At 41.7% G+C, this 27,708-nt stretch overlaps 1 protein-coding gene across 2 annotated transcripts; it reads left to right on the top strand.

The window, feature by feature from the left end:
- The first annotated feature begins 7,932 nt into the window (after nt 1-7,932).
- On the top strand, nt 7,933-23,993 carry LOC121387835. 2 transcript variants are annotated; one of them, XM_041519060.1, is made up of 5 exons: nt 7,933-8,442; nt 13,022-13,586; nt 16,561-16,745; nt 21,930-22,147; nt 23,315-23,993. In XM_041519060.1, the coding sequence occupies exons 1-5, from the start codon at nt 8,272-8,274 to the stop codon at nt 23,517-23,519; spliced, it is 1,344 nt and encodes a 447-aa protein (XP_041374994.1). In that variant the 5' UTR covers nt 7,933-8,271; the 3' UTR covers nt 23,520-23,993. The 2 variants fall into 2 exon arrangements, with proteins under 2 accessions (XP_041374994.1, XP_041374993.1); XM_041519059.1 differs by having other exon boundaries at nt 16,558-16,745.
- The last annotated feature ends 3,715 nt before the right edge of the window (nt 23,994-27,708 follow it).

Below are 27,708 nucleotides of genomic sequence, written 5' to 3'. Positions count from 1 at the left end.
CACATACCACGTTCGTGATGGCACTGGCTGGAATGAGTGTTTCTAATTGATGAGTGATGTATGTAGGAAAGAGAATACAAACGATCCTCGGCTACTGAGGGGGCAGGACATAGCCCAGTAGTAAAACGCTTGTCTGATGCGTGGTCAGTCTAGGATCTATCCCCATCGGTGGGCCCATTGGGCTATTTCTCGTTCCAGCCAGTTCACAATGACTGTTATATCAAAGGCCGTGGTATGTGCTATCCTGTCTCTGGAATGGTGCATATAAAAGATCCCTTGCTGCAAATGAAAAAAATGTACATTCCTCTGAAGAGTGTACACGTCAGAATTACCAAACGTTTGACGTCCAATAGCCAATGATTAAGAAATCAATGTGCTCTAGTGGTGTCGTTAAACAAAACAAACTTTTAACTGAAGATTACGCGTCAGAATTACCAAACGTTTAACGTCCAGTAGCCAATGATTAAGAAATCAATGTGCTCTAGTGGTGTCGTTAAACAAAACAAACGTTTACTGACCGCTTAGGCTAGGCAAGGCTCTACAAAATAGTGTCAGGAAGCTAACAATGTTACTGATATTCAACCCAACCCAAATCCTTACCCAGTGTCAGGAAGCTAATAATGTTACTGATATTCAACCTCATTCTAGTGACATTCAATCCCGAACTATGGGCTGAATATACGAACCTATTTTTCTATTCATAGATGTTCAAGTATCGTACAAACATTTACATGTAAATGTATATGCAGTTACATGCGTGTAAGCAGAGAGAAAAAAAAGCTTTGTATAATTGGCTCTATATCCTTGTATTTTATACAGACATAACCCGAGTAGCCTACTCTGACTGTAAGGGGGGGGGGGGGGGGGGGGGGAGACGTAGCCCAGTAGTAAAGCACTCACTTGATGCACGTCAGTTTGGGATCGATCCCCGTCGGTGGGCCCATTGGGCTATTTCTCGCTCCAGCCAGTGCACCACGACTGGTACATCAAAGGCCATGGTATGTGCTATCCTGTCTTTGGAATGGTGCATATAAAAGATCCCTTGCGTCTAATCGAAAAGAGTAGCCCATGAAGTGGTGACAGCGGGGTTCCTCTCTCAATATCTGTGTGGTCCTTAACCATATGTCCGACGCCATATAACCGTAAATAAAATGTGTTGAGTGAGTCGTTAAATGAAACATTTCCTTCCTTCTGACTTTAACTCTCATTTGGGACACATTTTCTGGCGGAAGTCAGAGTCTGTGCCCCATTTAGCGTGTTTGAACATTAATCTGATAGAAGCACGTTGAATTCCGACATTTGATCTGACAGTCTTATATGGTGGGCATACATACATGACTGTAAGAACGATAAGACGGACGTTTGGATGGCTATGACGCTCTAATTCCAAATGTCCGTCTGAGCTCTCTTACAGTCAGAGTACTCGAGGTAATACAGACGTAACTACCTTAGTAAGTAATTAAACTCCATCTAAAGTGTCGTATTGCCCCTTATTTCTTTCCGTTACTATATTATACTGGCAGTTTGTTTTGTTTAACGACACCACTAGAGCACACTGATTTGTCAATCAATGGCTGTTGCATGCCAAACATTTGGTAATTTTGACGTATAGTCTTAGAGAGGAAACATTTTCCCATTAGTAGAACAGACAGGATAGCACATACGGCCTTTGATATGTAATACCTTGCTTGGGTATTAAATGTACCTATGGCTAAGGTAAGGTAGAATTTTTTTTTTTTTAACGATACCACTAGAGCACATTGATTTATTACTCACCGGCTATTGCATGTTTTACATTTTGTCATTTTGACATATAGTCTTAGAGAGAAAACCCACTATAATTTTCCATTAGTAACATGGGATCTTGTATATGCACCATCGCACAGACAGAATAGCACATACCACGGCCTTTGATATGCCAGTTATGGTGCACTGGCTGGAATGAGAAATAACCCAATGGACTCACCGACGGGGGTCGATCCTGGGATCTTTCATATGCACCATCGCACAGACAGGACATACCACAGCCTTTGATGTATAATACCAGTCGTGGACCCGCCCCTATTCTAGCTTAAGTATTAAATCTACCTATGGTTACAAGCCTTGAAATAAAATTTTGGTGTACCTGACACAATGTCCTGCACCAATCAATTTGTGCCCGACATAAAAGAAATTGTACCTGTCACAAAACATTGTACATAAAAATTAAATAAATTATGTTTTATGTTGTTCAGTAATTGATATATTTAATTACTAAATAACCAATGCAGCAATTAAGGCAATAGTCACCAAATGATGACATTTATTATTGTTACGTACTTACTAGTCTATGATGCATTAATATATGTCCTCTGGTAAAGCTGTATCCTAACCGGCCGCGAGCTACATGATCGATTATTTTAGAAATCATACAGTACAGCAAAGACTGAAGTTATGTTGTTCAACATCCTTTAATTGTTAACCACGAGGCAATTTGAATTGCAAACTTTAAACGAAAACGCCACAGGAAGTATACGCTAAGTACGAAAGGTCAATTACTAATTATGCGTGACATCACTTTTACAATTATTATTTTTACAATGTAAGTTCCCGCAAAATCGAGACTATGAAAAATCCTACTAAACAGTTACGCGGACTGTAGATGAACTTCGTGTTGGACTGTCACGTGCCCCGCGAACCGGTTCGAATCCCACTGGTACACATTTGTATTTTTTCATTCGTAATCATGTTTTTTTAATCGGTGCATTAAGTGTATTCGACTCCAAAACAGCCGGCTTTTACTACAACGCGAGCTTCGGACATGGTGACCGGCGCAATCGTGTACAGGCCTCTTATTTCAAGGCTTGGTAAAGTAGCAGACCCTAATTTCAACCCGTAAAAATGGGCACTGAGTTTAGTTAATCTACAAACCTGTAACACATTTGGACAAAGTTACAACAGAGTCAAACAACAGTCTGTGACGTTGAAACAGGGAAACATCCTTTAAAAATAGACTAGAACTCGACTCCATAACCGTTACTTATCAGACGCACGTGCGTTTTAAAAAATATGAAAAATGCATTTTATGGTACTAAAAACATCAGGATGACCAGAAACACTTCGCTTCTACGGAAATGGATAATCTAAAGAATAAAATATAAGTAATGTTTGATTTCAGTGATCAAAACTGGCTCTAATAGTGAAAAATAAGCTGTAGTGTTTAAAAACTAGGGTCCGTCCCTTTAAGGTAAGGAGTCTCGTTGGCAAACACCATTGATCTACGTTTTTACCCTTTAAAACTACATTCCCTGGAATATTTTTATTATTTAAGCATATAGAACAGAAAATCCAATTACGTTTGGTGCATATATGTCTGTGGGAAAGTGCATATTTAGATCCCTTGCTGTATTAGGAAAAAATGTAGAGGGTTTCCTCTGATGACTACGAGTCAGAATTATCAAATTACAAATGCTTGACATCCAATAGCCGGTGATTAATAAATCAAAGTGCTCCAGTGGTGTCATTAAACAAAACAAACTTTAGTTGATTTTACCGGCCTCGGTGGTGTCGTGGATAAAGCCATCGGATATAAGGCTGGAAGGTATAGGGTTCGCAACCCGGTACCGGCTCCCACCCAAAGCAAGTTTTAAAGACTCAATTGGTAGGTGTTAGACCACTACACCCTCTTCTCTATCACTAACCACTAAGAATTAACAACTAAACCACTGTCCTGCACAGACAGCTCAGACAGCTGAGATGTGTACCCAGGACAGCGTGCTTGAATTTTAATTGGATATAAGCACCGAAATAAGTAAAAAGAAAGAAGAAAGAAAGTTGGTTTTACAGCGTTGTATCACAAGGGAAAGGGCGGGACGTAGCCCAGTGGTAAAGCGCTCGCCTGGGTCGCGGTCGGTCTAGGATCGATCCCTGTCGGCGGACCCGTTGAGATGTTTCTCGTTCCACGACTGGTATATCAACGGCCGTGGTATGTAATATCCTGTCTGTAGGATGGTGCAGAAAAAAAATCACTTGCTAGTAATGAAAAAAATGAAGCGGGTTTTCTCTCTACATGTCAAAATTACCAAATGTTTGACATCCAATAGCCGATGATTAATAAATCATTGTGCTCTAGTGGTGTCGTTAACTAAAACAAACTTTAACTTTTAACATTAGAAAAGAAAGGAATGTTTGTTTAACGACACCTTAGCACATTTTAAACTACAGCTATTTGGTGTCTAACATATGGTTATTTTGACACTTGGTCGAGAGAGATTGGAAAGGAATGTTTATTTAACGACACCTCAGCACATTTTAAACTACGGCTATTTTGTGTCTAACATAATATTGTGGTTATTTTGACAGTTGATTTGAACACTAAATGAACTTATATGGATGTAATTCAAAATATAATCTTTACATTTCACAAAAAAAACCCCAAAAAACCCAAACAAGTGACACGCCCCCTTTAATACCACATATTAAGGGTCTCGCTAAATGTTTTTTTCTCTCACAACCTACCGGCGAATGACACACATGTATACATATAGCTATATAGTTCTGTCTGTCTAATATGCATTTTCTTTGTCGTTCAGTGAAAAGAATAAAGATAATTCTGAATGAATGGTATGACGTGATGACTCCCGATTCAATACCGTGTTATGATATACAACAAGAAACTAGACGCGCATAGGCGGCAGGCTTTTGAACTAAATAGTATAAAAGGAAACAAAAGAATGCATATTTGGTCATATCTGCGTGAGCAAACTTGTAAACTAGGAGCTATTTTGGTGTCTAATATATGAGACGTATTTCAAGACTTAATGGAGAGATAGAGAGAGAGAGAGAGAGAGAGAGAGAGAGAGAGAGAGAGAGAGAGAGAGAGAGAGAGAGAGAGAGAGAGAGAGAGAGAGAGAGAGAGAGACTTATGGTTAAGGACCACACAGATACTGAGAGAGGAAACCCGCTGTTGCCACATCACGGGGTACTCTTTTCGATTAGCAGCAAGGGATCTTTTATATGCACCATCCCACAGACAGGATAGTACATACCACGGCCTTTGTTACACCAGTTGTGGAGCACTGGTTGGAACGAGAAATAGCCCAATGGGTCCACCGACGGGGATCGATCCTAGACCGACCGCGCATCAAGTGAACGCTGTACCGCTGGGCTACGTCCCGCCCCAGAGAGGCGCAGTGAGGCAGGGGTATATATATATATATATAGAGAGAGAGAGAGAGAGAGAGAGAGAGAGAGAGAGAGAGAGAGAGAGAGAGAGAGAGAGAGAGAGAGGAAGAAGAGAGAGAGAGAGAGGAGGGAGAGAGGGAGGGATGGAGAGAGGAGAGAGAGGGGAGAGAGAGAGAGAGAGAGAGAGAGAAGAGGAGGAGGGGATGGGAGGAGAGAGAGAGTGTTGTGTGTGTGTGTGTGTGTGTGTGAGAGAGAGAGAGAGAGAGAGAGAGAGAGAGAGAGAGAGAGAGAGAGAGTGTGTGTATGTGTGTGTGAGAGAGAGTTGTGTGTGTGGGTGAGAGTGAGAGAGTAGAGATAGAGAGAGAGAGAGAGAGAGAGAGAGAGAGAGAGAGAGAGAGAGAGAGAGAGAGAGAGAGAGAGGGAGAGAGAGAGAGAGATAGAGAGAAGAGAGAGGAGGAGAGAGAGAGAGAGAGAGAGAGAGAGAGAGAGAGAGAGAGAAGGAGAGACCCCATATACATATAGGTAGACAGATAGAGATATACAGACAGAGACAAGAAAGACAAAGAGAACACGACAGGACATCCATTCGCTACCGATAAGGCAACAAGGGATTTTTTTTATATATACAACGGTGTATAGGGACCCAATCACACATCTCGCAAACGTTAGCGAAACGTTAGCTGGTTAAGTTGGCACTGAAAGACCGCATGAAAATCTCACGACAGTTTTGAATAGAAAATAATGAAAACGTACACGGGACTGGAAATCATGAGAATAGCATAATAAGACACTGTGGTTAAAATGAATACTACAGAATACAACACTGACTGCTCTACACAATACATTGTGATTTTGAATAGAATACAGCACTGTTGTACAACCGATCTCAATAGAATAGGCAATATATTTTGTTTGTTTGCTTGCTTGTGTATTTTTATTTATTTGAAAACTTTTTTTATTTTTTTTTATTTTTTTATTTACCCTTTTGCCGTAAAAAAGTAACCCCCGGCCGGTATTCTCAGGGGGTCAAAAGTATACTTTACACCGGTGGTGTCGAAAGTGCATTCTCAATTGTTCAGTTTTAATTCGCCGAGACAATTTTGACCGAAAGCTGTTTATTTGATTTCACTACGAGTAATACGTTCACAATGAATTGAAGAAAAGTAAAGTTTGTTTAACCACACCACTAGAGCACATTGATTTATTAATAATCGGCTATTGAATGAGAAACATTTGGCAATTTTGACATATAGTCTTAGAGAGGAAACCCGCAATATTTTTCTATTAGTAGCAAGGGGTCTTTTATATGCACCATCCCACAGACAGGATATCACATACCACGGCCTTTGATATACCAGTCATGGCCCACTGACTGGAACGAGAAATAGTTCAATGGGCCCACTGGCGAGGATCGATCCTAGACCGACCGCGTATCAGCCATGGGTGCTTTACCACTGTGCTACGTCCCGCCACATACACTAATTAAAGAACGCGTTTCACAATGTTGTAGTTTGCACAGACAGATATATTTTTACTAAGTCTTGTTACTCGATGCCAAAATGGTCTTCTGACATTATTCAAATACCGTGTCCTTTTGTGCGTTTAGGGGGATGGAACGCAGCCAGCGCTCACATGATACGCGGTAGCTCTAGGATCGATCCCTGACGGTGAACCCATTGGACTATTTCTCGATCCTACCAGCGCATTACGACTGCGTTATCAAAGGCCGTGGCATGTGCTATCCTGTCTATATCCCTTGCTACTGATGAAATAATGTTGCGGATTTCCTCTATGTCAAAATTACCAAATGTTTGACATCCAGTAGCCAATGACTATTATATCAATGTGCTCTAGAGGTGTCGTTAAGCAAAATAAACTTGAACATTTGTGCGCTTAATACACGTTTAACGCAGGTCCCCCTCCTAAATGGTTAGGTCTGGTCTTGGGCGTAACGTGCACATTCAGAGCAAGCGCACGCCTGTCATGGGCGCCAGTTTTGAGGTGGGTGAGAGGGGGGACCACCCGCGCTGGCAAATGCAAGAGAACACCAGCAGCCCGACAGGCACACACAAATACCTACCTACCTACCTACGTACGCATCGTGGTTAGTCTGCAAATTTGCGGGCGATTCGATGCCAAATGTTCGAGTCCCAGCAACGGCATGGGACAATTTGTGAGGCCAGAAAGGATTTAATTATCCTCTGCGCCAGTGCTTTAATATCTATGTATGTAACGGTCAACTACGACATACATACAATATATAGATATTCATACATCAATACATACATACACACACATATAAGTTTTGTTACTCGATGCCAAAATGGTATTAAAATATCGTGTCCTGTTGTGCGTTTAGGGATGGGGTGTTTAACGCAGCCAGCGCTCACATGATACATACATACACACATATACATACATATATATATATATATATATATATATATATATATATATATATATATATATATATATATATATATATTACTAGAATAAGACCCTCATACCCCATACTCCTATCCTTAGAACAGCTATTGAGTCCCCAGTATTTGCTAATTCCTTTCGTTTAGTTTTTAAACAAATACAAGCATTCATTTCCTTGTTAAATAAATCGACCAACGGTAATTACTTCATTGAAGACAAGCTGCTACCGTACGACATACGACAGCCGTGCTATCGACTGCACATTTAAATATATGGATTCCGCATCCGAGTAAATAATAGCTGTTTTCCCTGCTGTTTTTACTGGATGCCAAAACTGACCGGTTTGAGTTTTCACGTCTGTGATGTCTTTTAATGTCTTCGTTTTCTTTGAATGTTGGACCTCTCGTGTCTAACGTGGTTGGGTTTTTGGAGTTTCGCGTATGTTGAATTCCTTGTTTCGTGTGTTGAAATGCTTGTGTTTTATAATATACTGAAGTTTTTGTGTGTGTGTGTGTGATTTTGTTTTAGTGTGCTTTGATATATATGACGTTGTTAATGTGGTTGAAGTTTTGGAATTTCACGTGTTCAAATTCTTTGAGTTTCGTGTGTTGAAACTGTCTGTGTTTTAGAGACTATTGGAGTTTGCTTTGTGTTTTTGTTGTGTTTTAGTTTGTGTTGATACACATGACGCTGTTGAAACACGCGTTGATCACATTCGCTGCTATAGTTTTTTGTTCATTGTTGTCGACTCTGATTTTCATCAACTACATCGACAACAGCCGATACGTGGTCCGCACAATACACGGGCTGACCACGCTGCAACAACGTGACGTCACGGTGCTGGAATCCGAGAAGGTAAGATAAATAGATAGATAGATAGATAGACTGACTGATAGATAGATAGATAGATAGACTGACTGATAGATAGATATAGATGGATATAGGGCCTAGGTCGATATAGGTTGCTTCTCTCTCTCTCTCTCTCTCTCTCTCTCTCTCTCTCTCTCTCTCTCTCTCTCTCTCTCTCTCTCTCTCTCTCTCTCTCCGTCTCTCTCTCTCTCTCTCTCTCTCTCTGTCTCTTTGCATCTGTCTCTGTCTCTGTCTCTCTCTCTCTCTCTCTCTCTCTCTCTCTCTCTCTCTCTCTCTCTCTCTCTCTCTCTCTCTCTCTCTCTCTCTCTCTCTCCCTCCCCCCAGCCCACGATCATCATTAAAACATTCCGAGCACTACTTATTCCGTCCTGGTTACAACCAAGTTATAGACAGTTGCAAGCAAGGATATACCCATCTTGAGATTTTTTATTCTATGTTTATCGATGGTACAGCACCGCATTAATTGTACTTGTCCTTATTGATATTATTGTTGTGTCATCTGCACAATAATCATTATTCGATCACGTGATGCGTAGCACCTTGACTTAAAGGGACATACTCTAGTTTTTAAACACTAAGGCATATGTTTTGGATAACTGAAATCATACTTTACTTAGATTTTATTGTTTAGATTACCCATTTCCGTACATTCGAAGTGTTTTTGGTCAGCCTGGTGTTTTTAATGTCACAAATTGCATTTCTCATATTTTTAAAAACGCACGTGCGTCTGAGAAGTAACAGATATGGAGTCTACTTTTAGTCAATTTTTAGAGGATATTTCACCATTTCAAAGTCACAGACTCATGTTTCACTCAATTGTAACTCTATCCAAATGTGTTACAGGTTTGTAGATTAACTAAACTTAGTGTTAATTTTCACGGGTTGAAACTAAAATCTGTCCCTTTAAGGTATGCTAAGGAACGTTACATTTACACGACTTGTAGTGTGGTAGGCCTGTGGAAGAATTAACTATGACCTAAAACCAAATTGATACACAAGGTGGATGTTGTCTGTAACAAAGACCATCTCTACATATTACAAAAGTTAGAAATGTGTGTGGCTCTGCATAATTGTTTAGTATTGCTTTGATGACGTCATTATGTAAACAACTACCATCGGCGTCCCAAACTGCGTTCGGCTAACGACAAAAAACATGAATACGATACTTGCAGAAAGAATATTATATATTTTTTCAGTTAGGGTACATAAAATAAAATATATTCCAATCAGTTAAAGAAAAAAAAATCGACAACATGGATCTCTGCTCAGAATTGCAAAATTCGTTGTTTTCAAGTCAAAATATTATCATTATGCTGAGACTGTGATCATTCTAACTCTGGATAGGCACTAACCAATGGTCACTTTATCAAGTATGTTTGTGTACCTTTTACTTTTACCCTATTGTTTCTGTAGTCTAGGCTATTGTAACGAAGGATCATATAGACTCGATGCGACGCGTGCGTGCGGTCCGGAATAAAAAAACACACAAAAAACCCCATTAGTTTCAGTGATAGCGTCTAGACTGGATGCGTACGTCTGTAAAATGCATGCGGCCAGCAGCAATGAAATAATCGTATATGGTGTATATGCCAAAAACGCACGCACGCGCCGCATCCAGTCTATATGCGCCTTTAATATCTGACTACAGATTTGCAAAGAACAATTGTTGTTGTGTTTATCTTAAAGGGACATTCCTGAGTTTTCTGCAAGTTTTAAGATGTATCGACTAACAGAGCCTTTTTCACGACTGTAATTACATATCAAATATATTTTTCTGCATAAAATATTAGTGGCTGTATATTAAACGTGTTTCTAATCGTTCTAATATTTGTAAAAGGTTAAATTTCATTTTATTTCCTAAAAAGGATTTTTTCGTACGTACGAAATTATTTGAAGACAAAATCCAGTTTGGGCTTCTTACAAATATTAAGACGACCAGAAACACATTGAATATAGAGATACTGATATTCTAAACAAGAAAATATATTTAATATGCAAATTTAATCGTAGAAATGTTTTATTTGTCGGAAACATCTTACAATGGAGCAAAGTCGGGAATGTCCCTTTAAAGGGGAAAAACTATCATAGTTGCAGTCGTGGAGCAGTGGTAACAACAGGACTAATCCACTGAAGGACAAAGCCAATGAATTCACCTAAAGAGACTGATTTTATAACCGATCATACCTCAGATGAACGCTCCACCACTGAAATACCCCCCCCCCCCCCCCCCCCCCCCTCCTTATGTGCCACTACCAGTCGTATGGTTAGTGACACTCTGATGATTCGTATAGTGGTAGTACTCTTTTATAGTCGTCGCTGTACGAGCGCGCGTTGTGAAACACCCGTACAACGGTTGATAAACTCGGAAGATCGATCAAGTTAAAGAAGATTTTAATAGGTTATAAGTTACACATTTCACAAGGTATAGTTCAGTTCTTCTCTGGGTTCTCGTCACAGAGTTAACTGATAGGATGATCGTGGTTCGGGATAAAATGTTCACAGGAACTGCATCTGCCTCACGTTATCGTCGGATGTTTCACTTTTACTTTCGTCAGAAAGTATAACGACCGGCTGGGTCAACAAAGTTGCTGATTCTTGGATTGCCGTTGGCCGGAACTTTTCGTGGTTGAGAAAAGACTGTCGATAGAGCTTGCTGGCTCTTCTTTTAAACACTACTGGCACGAGGAAGGTATGCAGGTTATGCAGCGACATTGGTCGGTTGAGGCCGGATCTGTCCGTCAACACAGTCGTACGCGGTCATCTCGCACCGTCCACAAAGTTCATATATGAATTATAGACTGACCACCACTGGCCCATCGCTGTTCCTTTAATGTCAGGAGAAATTAGTTAGCTATCTGTTCCTTTAATGTGAGGGTATTGTGTTACACTTACTACACAATTTGGCACGGTCTCATTAATTTCATTTGCACTTATTTTCGTGCTAATATCCAATTAAGGTTCAAGCACGCTGTCCTGGGCACACACTTCAGCTATCTGGGCTATCTGTCCAGGACAGTGGGTTAGTTGTTAGTTGTTAGTGATTAGTGGGAGTGGGAGTGGGAGTGGGAGTGGGAGAGGGAGTGGGAGTGGGAGAGAGAGAGAGAGAGAGAGAGAGAGAGAGAGAGAGAGAGAGAGAGAGAGAGAGAGAGAGAGAGAGAGAGAGAGAGAGAGAGAGAGAGGGAGAGAGAGAGAGAGGGAGAGAGAGAGAGAGAGAAGAAGAAGAAGAAGAAGGTGTAGTGGCCTTACACCTACCCATTGAGTCGTTAAAACTCGCTCTGGGTGGGAGCCTGTACCGGGCTGCGAACCCTGTACCTACCAGCCTTATGTCCGATGGCTTAACCACGACACCGCCGAGGCCGGTACGGTGTTATGCTACAGACCGATACAAGGAGCTGCAGCGTGTTATCGCGTCTGTTACAACTGCTTTGCATGTGAATTGACGGATTATGGATTGGAATTGACGGAATTGGCCCTGCATGTCAATTGACGGATTATGGCCTGTATTTCAACTGACCAATTTAGCCCTGCGTTTGAAATGATGGATTCAGCCCTGCATTTTAATAAATGGACTTAGCGCAAACTGACGTTTTAAGTTTTGGCTTAGATGTCAATAACCTTTCAGATATTAAAGCTGCAATGTCGGAAATTGATGACACCAGGTCCGGAATACTGCCATTAGTTAAATGTCTATATAACTATTTGTCTGTCTGTCTGTCTGTGTATCTATCCATCCATCTATCCATCCATCCATCCATCCATCCATCTATCTATCTATTGGGGCAGGACGTAGCCCAGTGGTAAAGCGCTTGCCCGATGCGCGGTCGGTGTAGGATCGATCCCCGTTGGTGTGCCAATTGGGCCATTTCTCGTAGCAGTCAGTTTCCACGACTGGTGTATGTGCTTTCATGTCTGTGGGATGGTGCTTATAAAAGATCCCTTTCAACTAATGGAAAAATGTAGCGGGTTTCCTCTCTTAGACTGTATGTCAGAACAATCTGATTAAAGTCAGCTCCACTGTTCTATAACTACATGGTGGACCGGTAGAGCTGATTTCAATCGTATTGTATGTCGGAATTGCCGAATGTTTGACATCCAGTAGCCGATGATTAATAAAGCATTGTGTTCTAGTGGTGTCGTTAAACAAAACAATGTTTTTACTACCACGTGGCCATTTTTTGTGTTACTATTAGTCAATTATTGCAGTGCAGTCATTATAGTAGTAGTAGTCTCTGTCTGTCTCTCTCCGTCTGTCTCTCTGTCTCTTTCTCCGTCTCTCTGTGTGTCTCTCTGTGTGTCTATCTGTCTCTCTCTCCTATCTCCTCTCTCTCTCTCTCTCTCTCTCTCTCTCTCTCTCTCTCTCCTCTCTCTCTCTCTCTCTCTTTCTCTCTCTAAATTCAATTTTAATTAGAATCCAAAGACTTTGCCGCATGCAGAGATCCTAAACCCTGCGTTAGGTCGCGGGGCTGTCAAATGCGTACGAATCGGTGCAGTAGGTTCGAATCCTACCAACTGACTCTGTGATTTTAAATATTATATATATTTTATTGTGTTTTTTATACCTCAGAATGTTGCCTGGTACCCGATAGAAGTCATCCACCGAGAGGTTTTTGTCCAGTCGGCCATTGTGAACCGTCATCGCTCCAACAGCACCCACTTCGCCGTCGTCATCACGGCATGGAGGTACTACAAACACAACAACAACTCGTTCCTGTGTTGTTTCTTCAACCCACGCGGCCGTATTGTCACCGCGAGGGCGATTTTTATGTTTAGACATATTGAAGGCTTTCTAGGAGCGCACCAGTTTCGGTGCGACCTTTCTAAAAATAGCTCAAGCCAAAACAGAGTGTTCTTCTCCGCGACGAACTGCGTTGATCACGTGACTAAAAGTATTCCGGTCGTATTTCCGGAAAGGCACGAAGGCAAGATGGCCGTCTGTTTGAAAGCATTGTATAACAAAGTGAGCGCGCAAAGGTTGGTGGAGTGGTTTGAGATTCAGAAGTTACAAGGTGTGCACAAAATCCAGGGATTTCATTTCCGTCTGGAAAAAGAAGCGATGATGGTTCTGGAATATTACAGAAAACAGGGCTACTTGATTCTACTTCCGTTTGAGTTTCCAGTGGGACTGGCCGGTAGGTCAAACGTATTTGTTTCCTTTCATCTATTTCATTGGATAGCACATATTATGACGGTCTGATATACAAGTCGTGATGCACTGACTAGAACGAGAAATAACCCAATGGGCCACCAACGGGGATCGATCCTAAACCGAGCGCTTTACCATTGGGCTACATCCCGCTCTCGTAAATCAGCGTTAAGCTGTATCCTAACCGGCCGCGAGCGATTATTTTAGAAATCATTGACTTCAATTGCCACATCCTAACCGCACGCGTACGGCGCGACGGATAAATGTGTCGCGTCGCACGCGTCCAGTTAGGATATGGCAATAGACCTCTTTCACATTCCCACTGCGCATGTGCGCGAAAAGTATCGTCCCTTGCAGAATTGGACGGTATCGAGGCTATATACAAATTGGGGGGCATGATCGACAGTTGTCATGAGCGTCGTGTAGTTTCCTAGGAGCTGTGAATCTCTAGCGACTAACATACATATTTTGTATAAGATGTTAAAATGGCTGCGAAAAACGGTCTACTAAAGTTTAAGACCAAAAGCAGTGAAACATTAACTTAGACGAAGTCTCTGGAGCCGCCTGTCAAGGGTATTTTAACAGCGCAAAATTAAAAGATTCATACAATAAAATTAACTTTAGTGGAATGTGTTTGCTACTTTTAATAAATTAGAATTATAGTTAAATATTCACGCGGATTTCCAGTGCTGTTTAATTCTCCACATGTAGGCTATCAGTATTTAAAATTTAATAAAATATGCCTCCCCTTCCCCCTAAAAAACCCAACAAAACCCCTAACTCACATAGACCTTTATCGCAGCTCTATTTTCCCCTTATCGTTTCATTAAAAAAGACAGTCGTACAACTACTAATCAGTGTTACATGTCTATCCACAAATTATTTATTTATGTATTTATTTATTTATTTATTTACTTATTTATTTATCTTATTTTATTTATTATTTTATTTTATTTCATTTTCACTATCATTTATATCAGAAATGTTTTATTTAACGACGTACTCAACACATTTTATTTACGGTTATATGGCGTCAGACATATGGTTAAGGATCACACAGATTTTGAGAGGAAACCCACTGTCGCCACTACATGGGCTACTCTTCCGATTAGCAGCAAGGGATCTTTTATTTGCGCTTCCCACAGGCAGGATAGCACAAACCATGGCCTTTGTTGAACCAGTTGTGGACCACTGGTCGGTGCAAGTGGTTTACACCTACCCAATGAGCCTTGCGGTGCACTCACTCAGGGTTTGGAGTCGGTATCTAGATTAAAAATCCCATGCCTCGACTGGGATCCGAACCCAGTACCTTCCACCCTGTAGACCGATGACCTACCACGACGCCACCGAGGCCGGTCATTTATATCAGATACATACGACTTCACTTGAAATAATATCTGATATTTACGAAGTTTTAAATCATATATGAGCCGTCACACGCGGCTCAAAATTTGACATCACATGTAAACGCAGAAGTTTAAGTTGACATGCTGTTTGCGTTGTTTGTTTTGAAGAATTTAGAAGATTATCAGTTTGAAGTAAACACATATTTGTATGTACAATAGTGTTTGGTTACTATTTTGTATTTTTTACTTGAGAACATTGGTCGAGATCGTTAGCGATACCATCAGTACATTTACAAGCATAGGAAAAAGTCGTATATATCGATATACTATATATATACATGTATATATATATATATAATATATATATATATATAGATATATATATATATATAATATATATAATATATATAGTTATATAATATATATTATTTCAGCCCATAGCCGATGAGGGATTGTTACAATTTATTGCGTCAACGAATCCGAACCGATGGTTTGACAACTGCCGGGCGTTAACAACATGGTGGACCTGACGTCACGGGGCAATATTTTTTATTTCGCTTGTCGGGGGGGGGTCGATAAGCAATAATTCACAAATGACAACTACCTCTTGTTGGATGTCGACAGAATTTGTCGGGTTCACCTACCGCTATAGATTCGGAATAAGATGACACCCGAACCTGGACGTCTAATCATGCGCAAGACCTGGGAGATATTAGTCCAATCTTTTCCCGAAAGGTTTTGGCGTAACCCCCATTCTGGGAGGTCCTATTGCGTGGCCTCCCATTGTCTATGCGGTTCACTGAACCTAACTTGGCGTGTCCCCCCCCCCCCCCCCCCCCCAACTTGTCCACATGTCTAGTGGTGACCTGGTTTGCGAGATCGCGTTTTTGCGAATATTGAGTTGCGCGGTTTGCGTCCTCGAGTTACCCCGCAACGGGCACATGCGCAGTGGAATGTGAAAGAGGTCTATTGAAATCAGTGATTTCTAAAATAATCGCTCGTGTCGCCCTCGGCCGGTTAGGGTACAGCTTTACCAAGCACTAAGTACACGTGGCCTCCCATTGTCTATGCCCCCCAACTTGTACACGTGTATACATAGCACTTTCCTTAATGTGCGGGACGAGTTGCTTCCCTCTATTTAGCAAATTTAAAATGGCGGGAAAGGTTTTGGAGGTTGTCATTGGAATATTTATTTTGTTAATAATTACGCAAATACTTCAATCGGGATTTAATGAATACGGTAGGTTATACATTGTTGGTTTGTGTGTCCATTTGTTGCACTATTTCGGTTGAGAAATGGTTGAAACATGCTGCCACAAGTTTTGAAACCAGCTATATATAGGGTAATGTAACAATTTTCGGACGAAGAAAGAACCACACTTTCCTTGTAGGTCCGTTCGAACTATACACTAATGTCCGAATGCACAACAAGCAGCAGACGATATAATTCTGACTAATGTTATACTTTACATTCATGTAACCCCCCCCCACCCCCCCCCCCCCCAAAAAAAAAAAAAAAAAAAAACCCGAACCCCGAATCATCCGACCCCTAGTAGTGTCGATAAACACAAAAACACTTTTTAACTTTGAACTTTTCTTTTTACCCGACAGCAGCGCCCCCTGGACGTGGTTTCCTGGATGTGGATCGGCCGAACGACGCCCAGTTTCAGGCAGACGAACAGGTTATGGTGTTCGACTGCAGCGCACGTCTGTCTGGCTACGACTACGTCGGGGTGTACGACGTCGACGAAATCGTGATGCCCAGGAAAGAGAACATCACCCTGCCCGAGTTCTTCAAAGTGAGTCATCCACACATTCGTCCGTCCGTTAGTTATGTTGTTCTTCCGCCCTGATGAATTGGCAGGTGACGTTTACCTTTCGACAGCCTGAATTCTTGTTTACGATAATGTACTGGCTGACATCGACAAGGTCTTCTGAGACGTAGACGAAAGTTTCCGTTATAATATCGTAACTAGCTTTTTACCTGCAGCTTACTTTTCCCTCTGTAGGAACTAAAAATACTGCCTTAAAAAAACAACCGTGGTCACAAATTTAACCAGTATGCTTATGCTCCACCAGATATCACAAAACACTGTGGAAATTTATGGTATAAACCCTTCTAACATCATAAAATACATAAAACCAATATTTTCAGTTACACATCTATCCATTCATCTGTCCAACCATTTATATATTCATCAGTCCATCCATCGATCCTTTCATTCATCTTATCAGTCAGTCATTTTAATTTACTTTCTTTCTTATGTTCAATTAAGCTCCGAGCACCGATTGGAAGTTAGTTAGTTAAAGTTTGTTTTGTTTAACGACGCCACTTGAGGTCCAAATGGATATATTAAACCTGCAACATTGTTCCATTAGTAGAAAGGGATCTTTATACGCACCATCCCACAGACAGGACAGCACATACCAATTGTGGTGCACAGGCTGAAACGAAAAATAAGCCAACAGCCTACTGACGGGGATCGATCTCAGACCGACTGGTATATCAAATGCTGTGACATAAAAGATCCCTTACTATTAAATGGAAATATGTAACGGGTTTCCTCTCTAAGACTATATGTAAATATTACCAAATGTTTGACATCCATTAACTGGTGATTAATTTAAGATTAGAGAGTATCTAACATGATCTGCTTACGTCATACGGAGTACATCCGGAGTTCTCACCCCAGGCCTGTAATGGCATGTGTAGATGAAGAAGCCTTTGGCATCTTTGATGGGTTTTCATTTGGGGAAGATGAAGATGAAAATGACATTCATGTGGTGCTTAAAAATGTTTTGAACAGTTTTGCCTGTGCGAAGCCAATACAATATATAAAACATTTCTCTTCAACAAAAGAAACCAAGAAGAGGGAGAGACAACTGACGCATATGTAACCTCTCTGCGGAAACTCGTCAAAACATACAACTTTAACACATATGAATAACGCATGCTAAGGGCCAGGGTAGTATTTGGGGTGACAGACGACAGAACCTTTTAGAGGATAGAAAGTTAACCTTGTCGTCATACATTGAAGTATGTAGAGCTCATGAGTCCTCACACATTCAAGCAAATGCAATTACAAGCAATGCACCAGGGATCGTAGATCGAGTGAGTCAGAGATATAGCACAGAAACCAAACATATACAGCAAAATGAATGCATGAAATGCGGAAGGCCACATAAACCACAAGATGTGTGTCCAGCCAAAGACGCTGAATGCCACAAGTGTTCTAGAAAGGGACATTATGCTGCAATGTGTTACAGCAAGGTTGGAAAGCCTGATAGACAGAAAGCCAGATCTCACAGAGACGTTGGTGGTGTGACCCAAGATGAAGAAGAAAATGCGTTTCTAGGCGCAGTTTCCAAGACAACAGGGGTTGAGTCTTGGCGTATTAATGTTTTCACGGAGAATCAAAGTTTGTGCTTCAAGCTGGACACAGGTGCAGATGTGACTGTGATCCCAGAAAGCTGTATTCCGAAGATGAAAACTCCACTCTAGAAATCTATGAAAGAACTGTTTGTCCCTGGCCGAAACTAACTGAATGTGTTGGGAACGTTTAGCACAAAGATGAAGTGCAAAAGTGCTGTCACAACCCAGGATGTCTATGTTGTGCAGAATTTGCAAGACCCACTGTTAGGTAGGCCAGCGATAGAAGCACTACAACTGGTTCAACGCATACATTCTGTTCAGAGTACATCCAATAGTTACAAAGAGGCGTATCCGAAGCTCTTCTCGGGTCTAGGTAGAACAAAGGAAACCTACACGATTAGGCTGAGAGAGAATACGGTACCATATGCAGTCTCTGCTCCAAGGCAGGTACCACTGCCACTGCAGATATAAGTGAAAATGGAACTGAAATGTTTGGGAGATTTGGATGTGATTCGTCTGGTGACTACACCAACAGACTGGTGTTCACCGATAGTAATGGTGCCAAAACAGAAGAAAGACAGAATCCTGTTGTGTGTAGATTTGACAAAGTTAAACGAGAGTGTCAAGCGACAAAACTACCAACTTCCTTCCACGGACCAGCTGTTGGTACAGCTGGCTGGAGTGACTGTGTTTACCAAACTGGAGTTTAATAGTAGTTTTCATCAAGTGCCACTAGATGAAGGTTCGCCGGAGCTGACAGCATTTATCACTCCGTTTGGACGCTTTTGTTACAAGCGGTTACCTTTTGGAATTTCTTCAGGTCCTGAGGTGTTTTATGGTATCATGTCACAGCTGCTGTCTAATATCCCTGGAGTGATCTGTGATTTCGATGATGTCCTGGTGTCAGGACGCTCACAGCAGGAACATGATGAGAGGCTGAAGGAGGTTCTGCAGAGATTGGAAGGTGCAGGTGCAACCCTAAATGAAACGTATGCTTTGAGTCAGAACAGTATCATGTTTCTGGAATATATCATCTCGAAGGAAGGTGTGCAGATGGATCCAGCGGAAGTGGAGATGATCCAGAAATTGCTTAGTCCCCACAATGTGCCAGAATTGCAACGTATTCTGGGCATGTTGAACTGTGCTGACGTTTGCTCCAGACCTCGCTAACCAGACAAGACCTCTTCGTGAGTTGCTAAGAAAAGACATCCAATGGACCTGAGGAGATGCACAGGAACATGGGTTTGTCAATCTGAAAGAGCAGTTGAGTTCACTACCAGTGCTAGCTCAATATAGTCCTGGTCGACCTACTAAAGTGTCGGCAGATGCATCATCCTATGGGCTGGGAGCAGTCCTGCTGCAGGAGAAGGAGTGTACGTGGCGTCCTGTCTTCTATGCTTCCAGATCCATGACGTCAACAGAGCAACGTTATGCACAGGAGGCACTGGAATCTACATGGGCATGTGAGAAATTTGCGGATTTTTTACTGGGGCTCCCATCATTCACCATAGAGACAGACCATAGACCGTTATTGACACTCTTGAAGTCAAAAGGCTTGGATGAGCTATCGCCAAGAATACAAAGGTTTCGTATGCTCCTTTTGCGGTACAACTATGAGGTGATGTACACAGTGGGTAAGAACCTGATGACTGCAGACACACTGTCACGCGCCCCTGTGGGATCCCCTCAGAAAGCTGACCTACTGTTGGAAAATGAAACAACAGCCTTTGTCAGTGATTGATGGTTTACCGGCAACCCAGAATCGGTTAATGCAGATCCAGATTAGGCAGCAGGAAGACTAGGTCTGTAGTCAAGTTGCACGCTACTGCAAAGCAGGGTGGCCTGCAGTAAAGTCTAAAGTTGATACAGATGTCTGTCCATTCTTCATAGTGACAGACGAGCTAACGGTTCAATGACCATTTCACACTAGGCTTGTCATCCCAGCAGGACTAAGGAAAGATATTTTGACCAGAATTGACGATGGCCATCAGGGCATTGTAAAGTGCAGAGCACTGGCCAGGTGTTCTGTGTGGTGGCCAGGAATATCTCAGCAGATTCAATCCATGGTAGAAAACTGTGGGACTTGTGAAACAGAGAGAAAAGCTAGACCTGAACCATTGAAGTCGAGTAGTGTTCCCAATTACCCTTGGCAGAGAGTGGAAATGGACTTGTTTGACTGGCGTGGTCAGCAATATCTACTGGTGGTTGATTATTTCTCTCGCAACATTGAACTGGCACACTTACAGTACTCGACCTCTTCAGAGATTGTGATCTTGCACTGCAAGAGCATCTTCGCACGCCATGATATTCCTGAAGTCGTTCAATCAGATAATGGACCGCTGTTTTCATCAAACAAATTTACTCGATTTGCTACAGACTATGGATTCACCCATTAAACTAGCAGTCCTCATTATCCTCAAGTGAATGGGGAAGCGGAGAGAGCTGTACAGACTGAAGAACTTTGTGACGAAAGCCGAGGATCCCTATCTGGCACTACTTAACTATAGAGTGACTCCGCTCCAGTGTGGTTTCAGTCCAGCTAAAATGTCCATGGGCCGCTGTCTGATGATGAGAGTTCAAGTCGTCCCTCCCTTGCTTATACCTAATTGGCCTAAGCTGTCTGACATAAAGTTGGCAAATGCCACCCAGAAGGAAACACAGAAAGAAAATTTTGACAGGCTACACAGAGCTACCTCACTTCCTACTCTGTCGCCTGGTGATCCAGTCTGGATCAAGCAACCTACTGAGATGGAGGCTGAAGTCGTGAAGCCTATTGGTTCAAGATCCTATATCTATAGTCAAGACACCATCTGGGCTATTCAGAAGGAACCGGAGGCATCTGAACCGACGATCTTCAACCCCGCCATCTTATCCTAGGGTCAACCCTGCAGTGCCATCGACATTGCCAAGCTCTGCAGATGACAACATTGATATGGACGTGGACCCTGTCCCCGTGAAGCCCAAAGAGACCATAGAGCAGTCGGCTTCTGTATCTTCTCCATGTGGGATCGTGTAGTTAAAGTACCCAAAAGACTTGACCTTTAAATATGGATAGCTTTTAACTGTGTAGTCACAGTAGATTATGTGTTTTATTAAGTTTAAGTAATCATTCAGGTTTTCCCAGTTGAACACTAAAGTTAAAGTTGGACTGTTTTGAAGAAAGAAAGAACTGTTGGAAATTAGTTTTTCTTTGAAGTTTCATTAGTTAACCAGTGTCCCATTTGAAGACTAAAGCAAGAGTTGGAGTGTTGCTTGGGAAAGGAGAGAATAATTTTAAGCTTTTAAATTAGAGAAAGGGGGATGTAAGGTTAGAGAGTATCTAACATGATTTGCTTACGTCATACGTAGTACTTCCGGGGTTCTCACTCCAGGCCTGTAATGGTGGACGCACTGATAAAAGTTACTACCAACAAATGCTTCCTCTTTTATTGTATTCGTATACGTTGCAAGGACTCAAAACCTAAGCCCAAACGAACAAAACACAATAATTAATAAATAAATGTGCTCTAGTGGTGTTGTTAAACAAAAACAAACAATCTTTACCTACTACACAACCGAGGTCGATCACTTGTTACACAAGCATCATTTTTCTTTCTTCATTTTTTTGCAGAAAATGGCGTCCCTTCAACCCGAAGCTGGTGCTTTCATCTTCCTGGTGGAACAGTTCGTCACGAACTGGGGCAGGACTAACAACAACACTGACCTGCTGTTCATGTCGTACGTTAAACGTATGAGACCCAGAAAAGATAGACAGAAGCTCGTGCACTTACCTTCTAAAGTGTACTGGCAGGATACACACCACGCAGCCGCCGTCGAAAGACACTTGGTGTAAGAGTCTTTCTAGAAATCCACACATAGGCCGCGAGCCAAGACCAGAAGGAAAACAAACAATGGTTGAGCACAACACCCACTACACAATTGGTTTGTCACTTTAGGCTGGTTGGGGGGGGGGGGGGGGGGGGGGGGGGGGGGGGGGGGGGGGGGGGTGCCTCAGGAACACTCCTAGCCTTGATGTAGAGTTAAATTGTGGCTAGGGTGCGATATATAAATATACAGAACGTCACATACCTTTCAATCAATCAATCATTCATTTATTCATTCATTCATTCATTCACTCATTCATTCATTCATTCACTCATTCATTCATTCATTCATTTATTCGTTCACTCATTTATTCATTTCAACTTTTTGTCGTGCTTATATCCAATTAAGGTCCAATCAAGCTGTCCTGGACAAATTCTGGACGAAGGAGCCGGCATTAGTTGGCACTTGCGCCCATGACAGGCGTGCGCTACTACAGCATTCTCTGAACGTGACCTGACCTGCTATGGGCACACACCTCGGCTATCTGGGCTATGTGTCCAGGACAGAGGTTTAGTTGCTAGTGGTTAGTGATTCGATAGCAGTTGATTCACATACCTTAGTTTGCTTCCTATTTATTGCACTCGTTTATTTAGCTCGATTCATCTCTAGCCCTCCCCTTATTGATATGTTGTAGGGTAGGGCTAGAGGGAACTGTGTGTAATACTTCTGCAATCGTCGACGACCAAATGGTAGCCAGCAACCGTGTCTAAAATACTCTAAAAAAAATTCCTGAATCTGATGCCACAGAGCTTTAAATAGTTTGATTATTCTCGAGTCCAGTGATGACATTAAACTTACATGTTGTTGACCAGAACCAACGTGTCACGTGGGCACACACTTTGCTCTACGTCACCACAAGAACGTACAGCGCAGGTTCGTTTCGCATAGAGGCGTCGGGTTTCTTTGTGAAACGAACGTGTAACCACAGCATTTGACATACCAGTCGTGGCACACTGGCTGGGACGAGAAATAGCCCAATAGGCCCACCGACGGGGATCGATCCCAGACGGACCGCGCATCAATGGAGCGCTTAACCACTGGGTACGCCCCGCCCCAACTGTTAAAGAATCATTATATTCCACTTTCGTTTCATTTCCATTTTTATTGTTTGTTTGTTTTTTTAATTTCCAGATCGCCTGTAGATCCGAAAATTGCAACACTCCATCACTACAGAAGATGCAGAAACGAGAAGGCTAAACCATGTGACCAGTTATGGTGGTTTGATGACGTAGAGCTTCTCCGGTATGAAGGTCGTTTGAAGGTCAATGTCGACAGAGTGAAAAGAGAGCTAGAAAAACACTTCAACAACTCGAACATATTCAAAGACCCAACTTGAACACTGAGCTAGGAGTCATGCTGAAGACAAAATCGTGCGGCAGTTGATCTGCACGCATTGTGTGATTTGAAATGTACACTATGCAAAGGCTGATCTAGAGGAGGGGGGGGGGGGGGGGCATTCCGCCTCATGTCAATGGGGACCCCTAAATGGATTTGCTGGGTCCTCCACTGCGATGTGACTTGAAATGTACACAGTGTACAGCTGCGTGTGAAGGGATTTTAGCAGGGCGAGGTCTAGACAATGGCGACCAAAGTTTATTGAGGGGTCGAGTCATGCTCCACTGGAAAATACAACTGAGAAAAACGAAAACTTGGTTGAGCAGAGGGTGGTTTTGACCTTTTGAAACTCTCCTCCTGGACCCATATTCACAAAATATCGTAAGCCTAGTTTTACACGTAAACGTAAATCTACGACTGAAGAGCTATTCACGAAACAACGAAAACGTAAGTTACGTGTAAAGTTGGACGTAAATATAAGAGTGCCTCAGGTTCCAACTACCGCTGCACGTAAGTTGTGTACATATAATAAATCAAGCACGATCGCCGTTATTTACTATTATTTACGGAAACTAGCAGTATTTCCAATAAATTAAGCAGTTTGCGATGGCGAACGCCCACGGATTGAACATATTTTTGTTCGTGATCGAACGGATGTTTTCGACACGGCCAATTTCTCCTGAGTTATCTTTTCCTTTTTAAGAAATGTCCTCAAGTTCGTACCAAAACGCGGATCCCTACCAATACCAAAATGCCATGGTTCACTGTTCGCTATGTTATTGTTAGCAGACGACAAACAAAATTGCGTTTTGCGCATTTGTTATTTACCCGGTAGCCATCGTTTCTAATGTGTTTTTATTAATTACTCCAGTGAGAGTGTTAAATCGTAGATTTACGTCCAACTAAGTTACGTTTACATTTACGACCATCTTTGAGAATAAGGTGCTTCTTGCACGTAAACGTAAATCTACGGCAGACGTAAGTGCTAGTCGTAGACGTAAATTTACACTTTTTTGTGAATATGGGTCCTGATCTGGGGAGAGACGTAGCCCAGTGGTAAAGCGCCCGCTCGATGCGTGATCGGTCTGGGATCGATCCCCACCGGTGGGCCCATTGGGCTATTTCTTGTTCTAGCCAGTGCACCACGACTAGCATATCAAAGGTCGTGGTATGTACTACTGTTTGTGGGATGGTGCATATAAACGATCCCATGCTGCTAATCGAAACGGGTAGCCCATGAAGTGGTGACAGCGGGTTTCCTCTCTCAGTATCTGTGTGGGCCGTAACCATATGTCCGACGCCATATAACCGTAAATAAAATGTGTTGAGTGCGTCGTTAGAGAAAACATTTCCTCTTTTCTCCCCCTGATCATGCGCCTGGAGTACGTTCCTTGTTAGGTATAGCTCGTTATCATGACATTAGTTGTTTAAACAAAACAAACGACAACAAAACCCCAACACAACCCCCATTTTAAGCAGCAAACGTTGACTAAATAAAATTAAAAACCTGTTATGCCCTCGATTTATAACAACGTAGCCAGAATCGCAATATACCACAATGTATAACTGATTTGTGGCTACATTTCAATAATTAAGATGTATACCACAATGTATAACTGATTTATGGCTACATTTCAATAATTAAGATGTATACCACAAAATATAACTGATTTATGGCTACATTTCAATAATTAAGATGTATACCACAATGTATAACTGATTTATGGCCACGTTGCAATAATCCAGGTGTTTATTATCCTCCTGGTGAAGATATAGCGGTGTCGTACAAATTTCGTACGCACCACCAGGTGCGTATTACAAACTGTATTTTGATTTGTCAACAGGGAGCAGAGTCAATTTCGATTGGTTGGACAGCGACCTTATTAGCATAACAGGGGTCAAGGTTAGTAGACCAGTTTTTATTTTGATGTGGCGAAGCTACACAGATGTCATCTGCCATTGTAACCCATGTTAAATTGCCCAACTTCAAACGAAGATTGCCAATAGAACGGGTTCTCGTTGGCATTAACGACATACACCATTGCGAACATACATTATATAAGCATTTATTTTCACTCAAAAATTGAGAATATTTCCGTCTCAGGTTTTTGCTATATGATCGCATCTGACTGTAGTACCGGTCCGAACAGGTGGTTCATTAACCATTCACTCCGGCTGTCTCTTGCGCTGTACACCCATGTCCCAAAAGGTCGATGCACAATATTACAAAATAACACAGGTAAAATACAGCAGAAGGCTTACCATTAAACATACATATTGTTTTAATTCTTCACCATTTCCAAGAAGTGAATATGTGAACCATAACGTGTCACAATCAGGAACCCGGAAGTAATCTGTGTAGTGAGACCGTAGCTAATTTTGAATTTGAATGACGTCAGAATTCCAATGACGTCACTTTGCACCTCCTTACAATAACCATAAATTGGGTACATGACGTTTCCGTTTTAAGAATGCTGGAAAAAATCCAGTGCAAAATTCCTATTGATTTTTTTTTTTTTGAACATTTGTTTGTTTGTTTTTTTGTGTCTTATTTTTAACATTACTGAAGCACCTGAATGTGTTTGAAGAAAATTCTGTGATTAAAAAAATTGTACTTTTTACGAAATATGGATTTCAAGTGAAATTACGGTAAGATATGCTATATTTATTGTGTACAAAGCCAAAACAAGGGCGTAAAAAGTGACTGTCGTCGACCTTAAAGTTGTAACTTTAGTTTTCCCGTGAATTCAGCTGCTTTTGCAAGCTACACGTTTTTAACTGCAAAAACACTTGTTAATCTCTTATTGGTTAGATTTTTGGTCAACAAATTGTTATTGTCAGTTGTGATTTGTGAATTCATCATTATTAGCATAACCAGTGGCGTAACGGGAACATTTGTTTCTTGGGGGCGTTTTGTTAAAAGATGGAATTATGCATTAGTTTTACCCATTTTTCACCCAATGTGAAAATAAACATATATTTATGCATGTACCTTACATCTTTCTTTAAATTAAAAAAGAAACCTGATGGAAATTTAAGGGGAAGTACGTCTACGCCACTCCCCTGAAAACGTCACTGAGAAGTGGCGGAAGTACAACGAACTATTTCTCAATACGGCGGCACGTAGTCATGCACCGGCTAGTTATGCAAATCGACATCCGGTCTTGAAATGCAAAATTGATTAATTGGTTTTTCATAATTTGCGTGATTTGAAGGAGTGTAATAAATAAAATACCACACTCGTTTTCGCTAGATATTATTTTTACGAAACTCGTGAACTTCCCAAACGTTTCGTAAAAATTATATCTAGCGAAAACTCGTATAGTATTGTATATATATATACCACATTATCTTGAACAAGTGGAATACGACGACTATATCGATGGTTACAATAACATATGTACATGTATTTGTGAAGAGAAATTAAATGTGCATGGTGTACAACTATTTTCAGACAGTTGTGAGCTGGGTCATAGAGTTAACTGGTGTGCGAAGCTATCTTTAAAAAGTTTTTGTTATCTGTACACACACACCCCTCGGGGGAAAAAACCCACACCCCAAAAACACACCCCACCTCCCTCCCCAAACCAAACCACCAAAACCTCACACCTACAGAGGGCGGGATTTAGCCAAGTCGGTTGAGTGCTCGCTTGAGGTGCATGCGTCACAGGATCGAACCACCTCGGAGGATCCATTCAACCTATTGGGTTCCAACTAGTGTACAACAGCTGGTCAAAGGCCATATTATGTGCTTTCCTGTCTGTGGGAAGGTCCATATAAAAGATCCCTTCCTGCATTAGGAAAAATGTAGCAGGTTTCCTCTGATGACTACATGTCAGAATTACCAAATGTTTGACGTTCAATAGCCGATGTGCTCTTGGTGTGTCGTTAAATAAAACAAACTTTAAACTTTTTTCACAACTATAGCTATATGCATATGATAAGATGCCTTGATGCAACAGTATCCATGTTTAATACACTGCAACTAAAAAGGCCAGAGGTGTCCCACCTTGAGAGCATCGATATGGCAAACACTATTTACCTAGGAAAATCGCGTTTTTCCCATCGCTTGCCAAAACGCCTGTCGACTCCAAGAACTAAGTCATGTGACCCCGTGACGCGCTAACCGACATAACATGAAAGCGTGATTCGCAGTCTTTCAGAAATTTTACTGGGAAGGTGGGACACGT

The sequence above is a fragment of the Gigantopelta aegis genome, chromosome 13 (assembly GCF_016097555.1).
Source record: "Gigantopelta aegis isolate Gae_Host chromosome 13, Gae_host_genome, whole genome shotgun sequence".
Lineage (NCBI taxonomy): Eukaryota > Metazoa > Mollusca > Gastropoda > Neomphalida > Peltospiridae > Gigantopelta > Gigantopelta aegis.
Note: the sequence above shows the minus strand (reverse complement) of the source record. Positions and strands in the feature narration are given on the sequence as shown.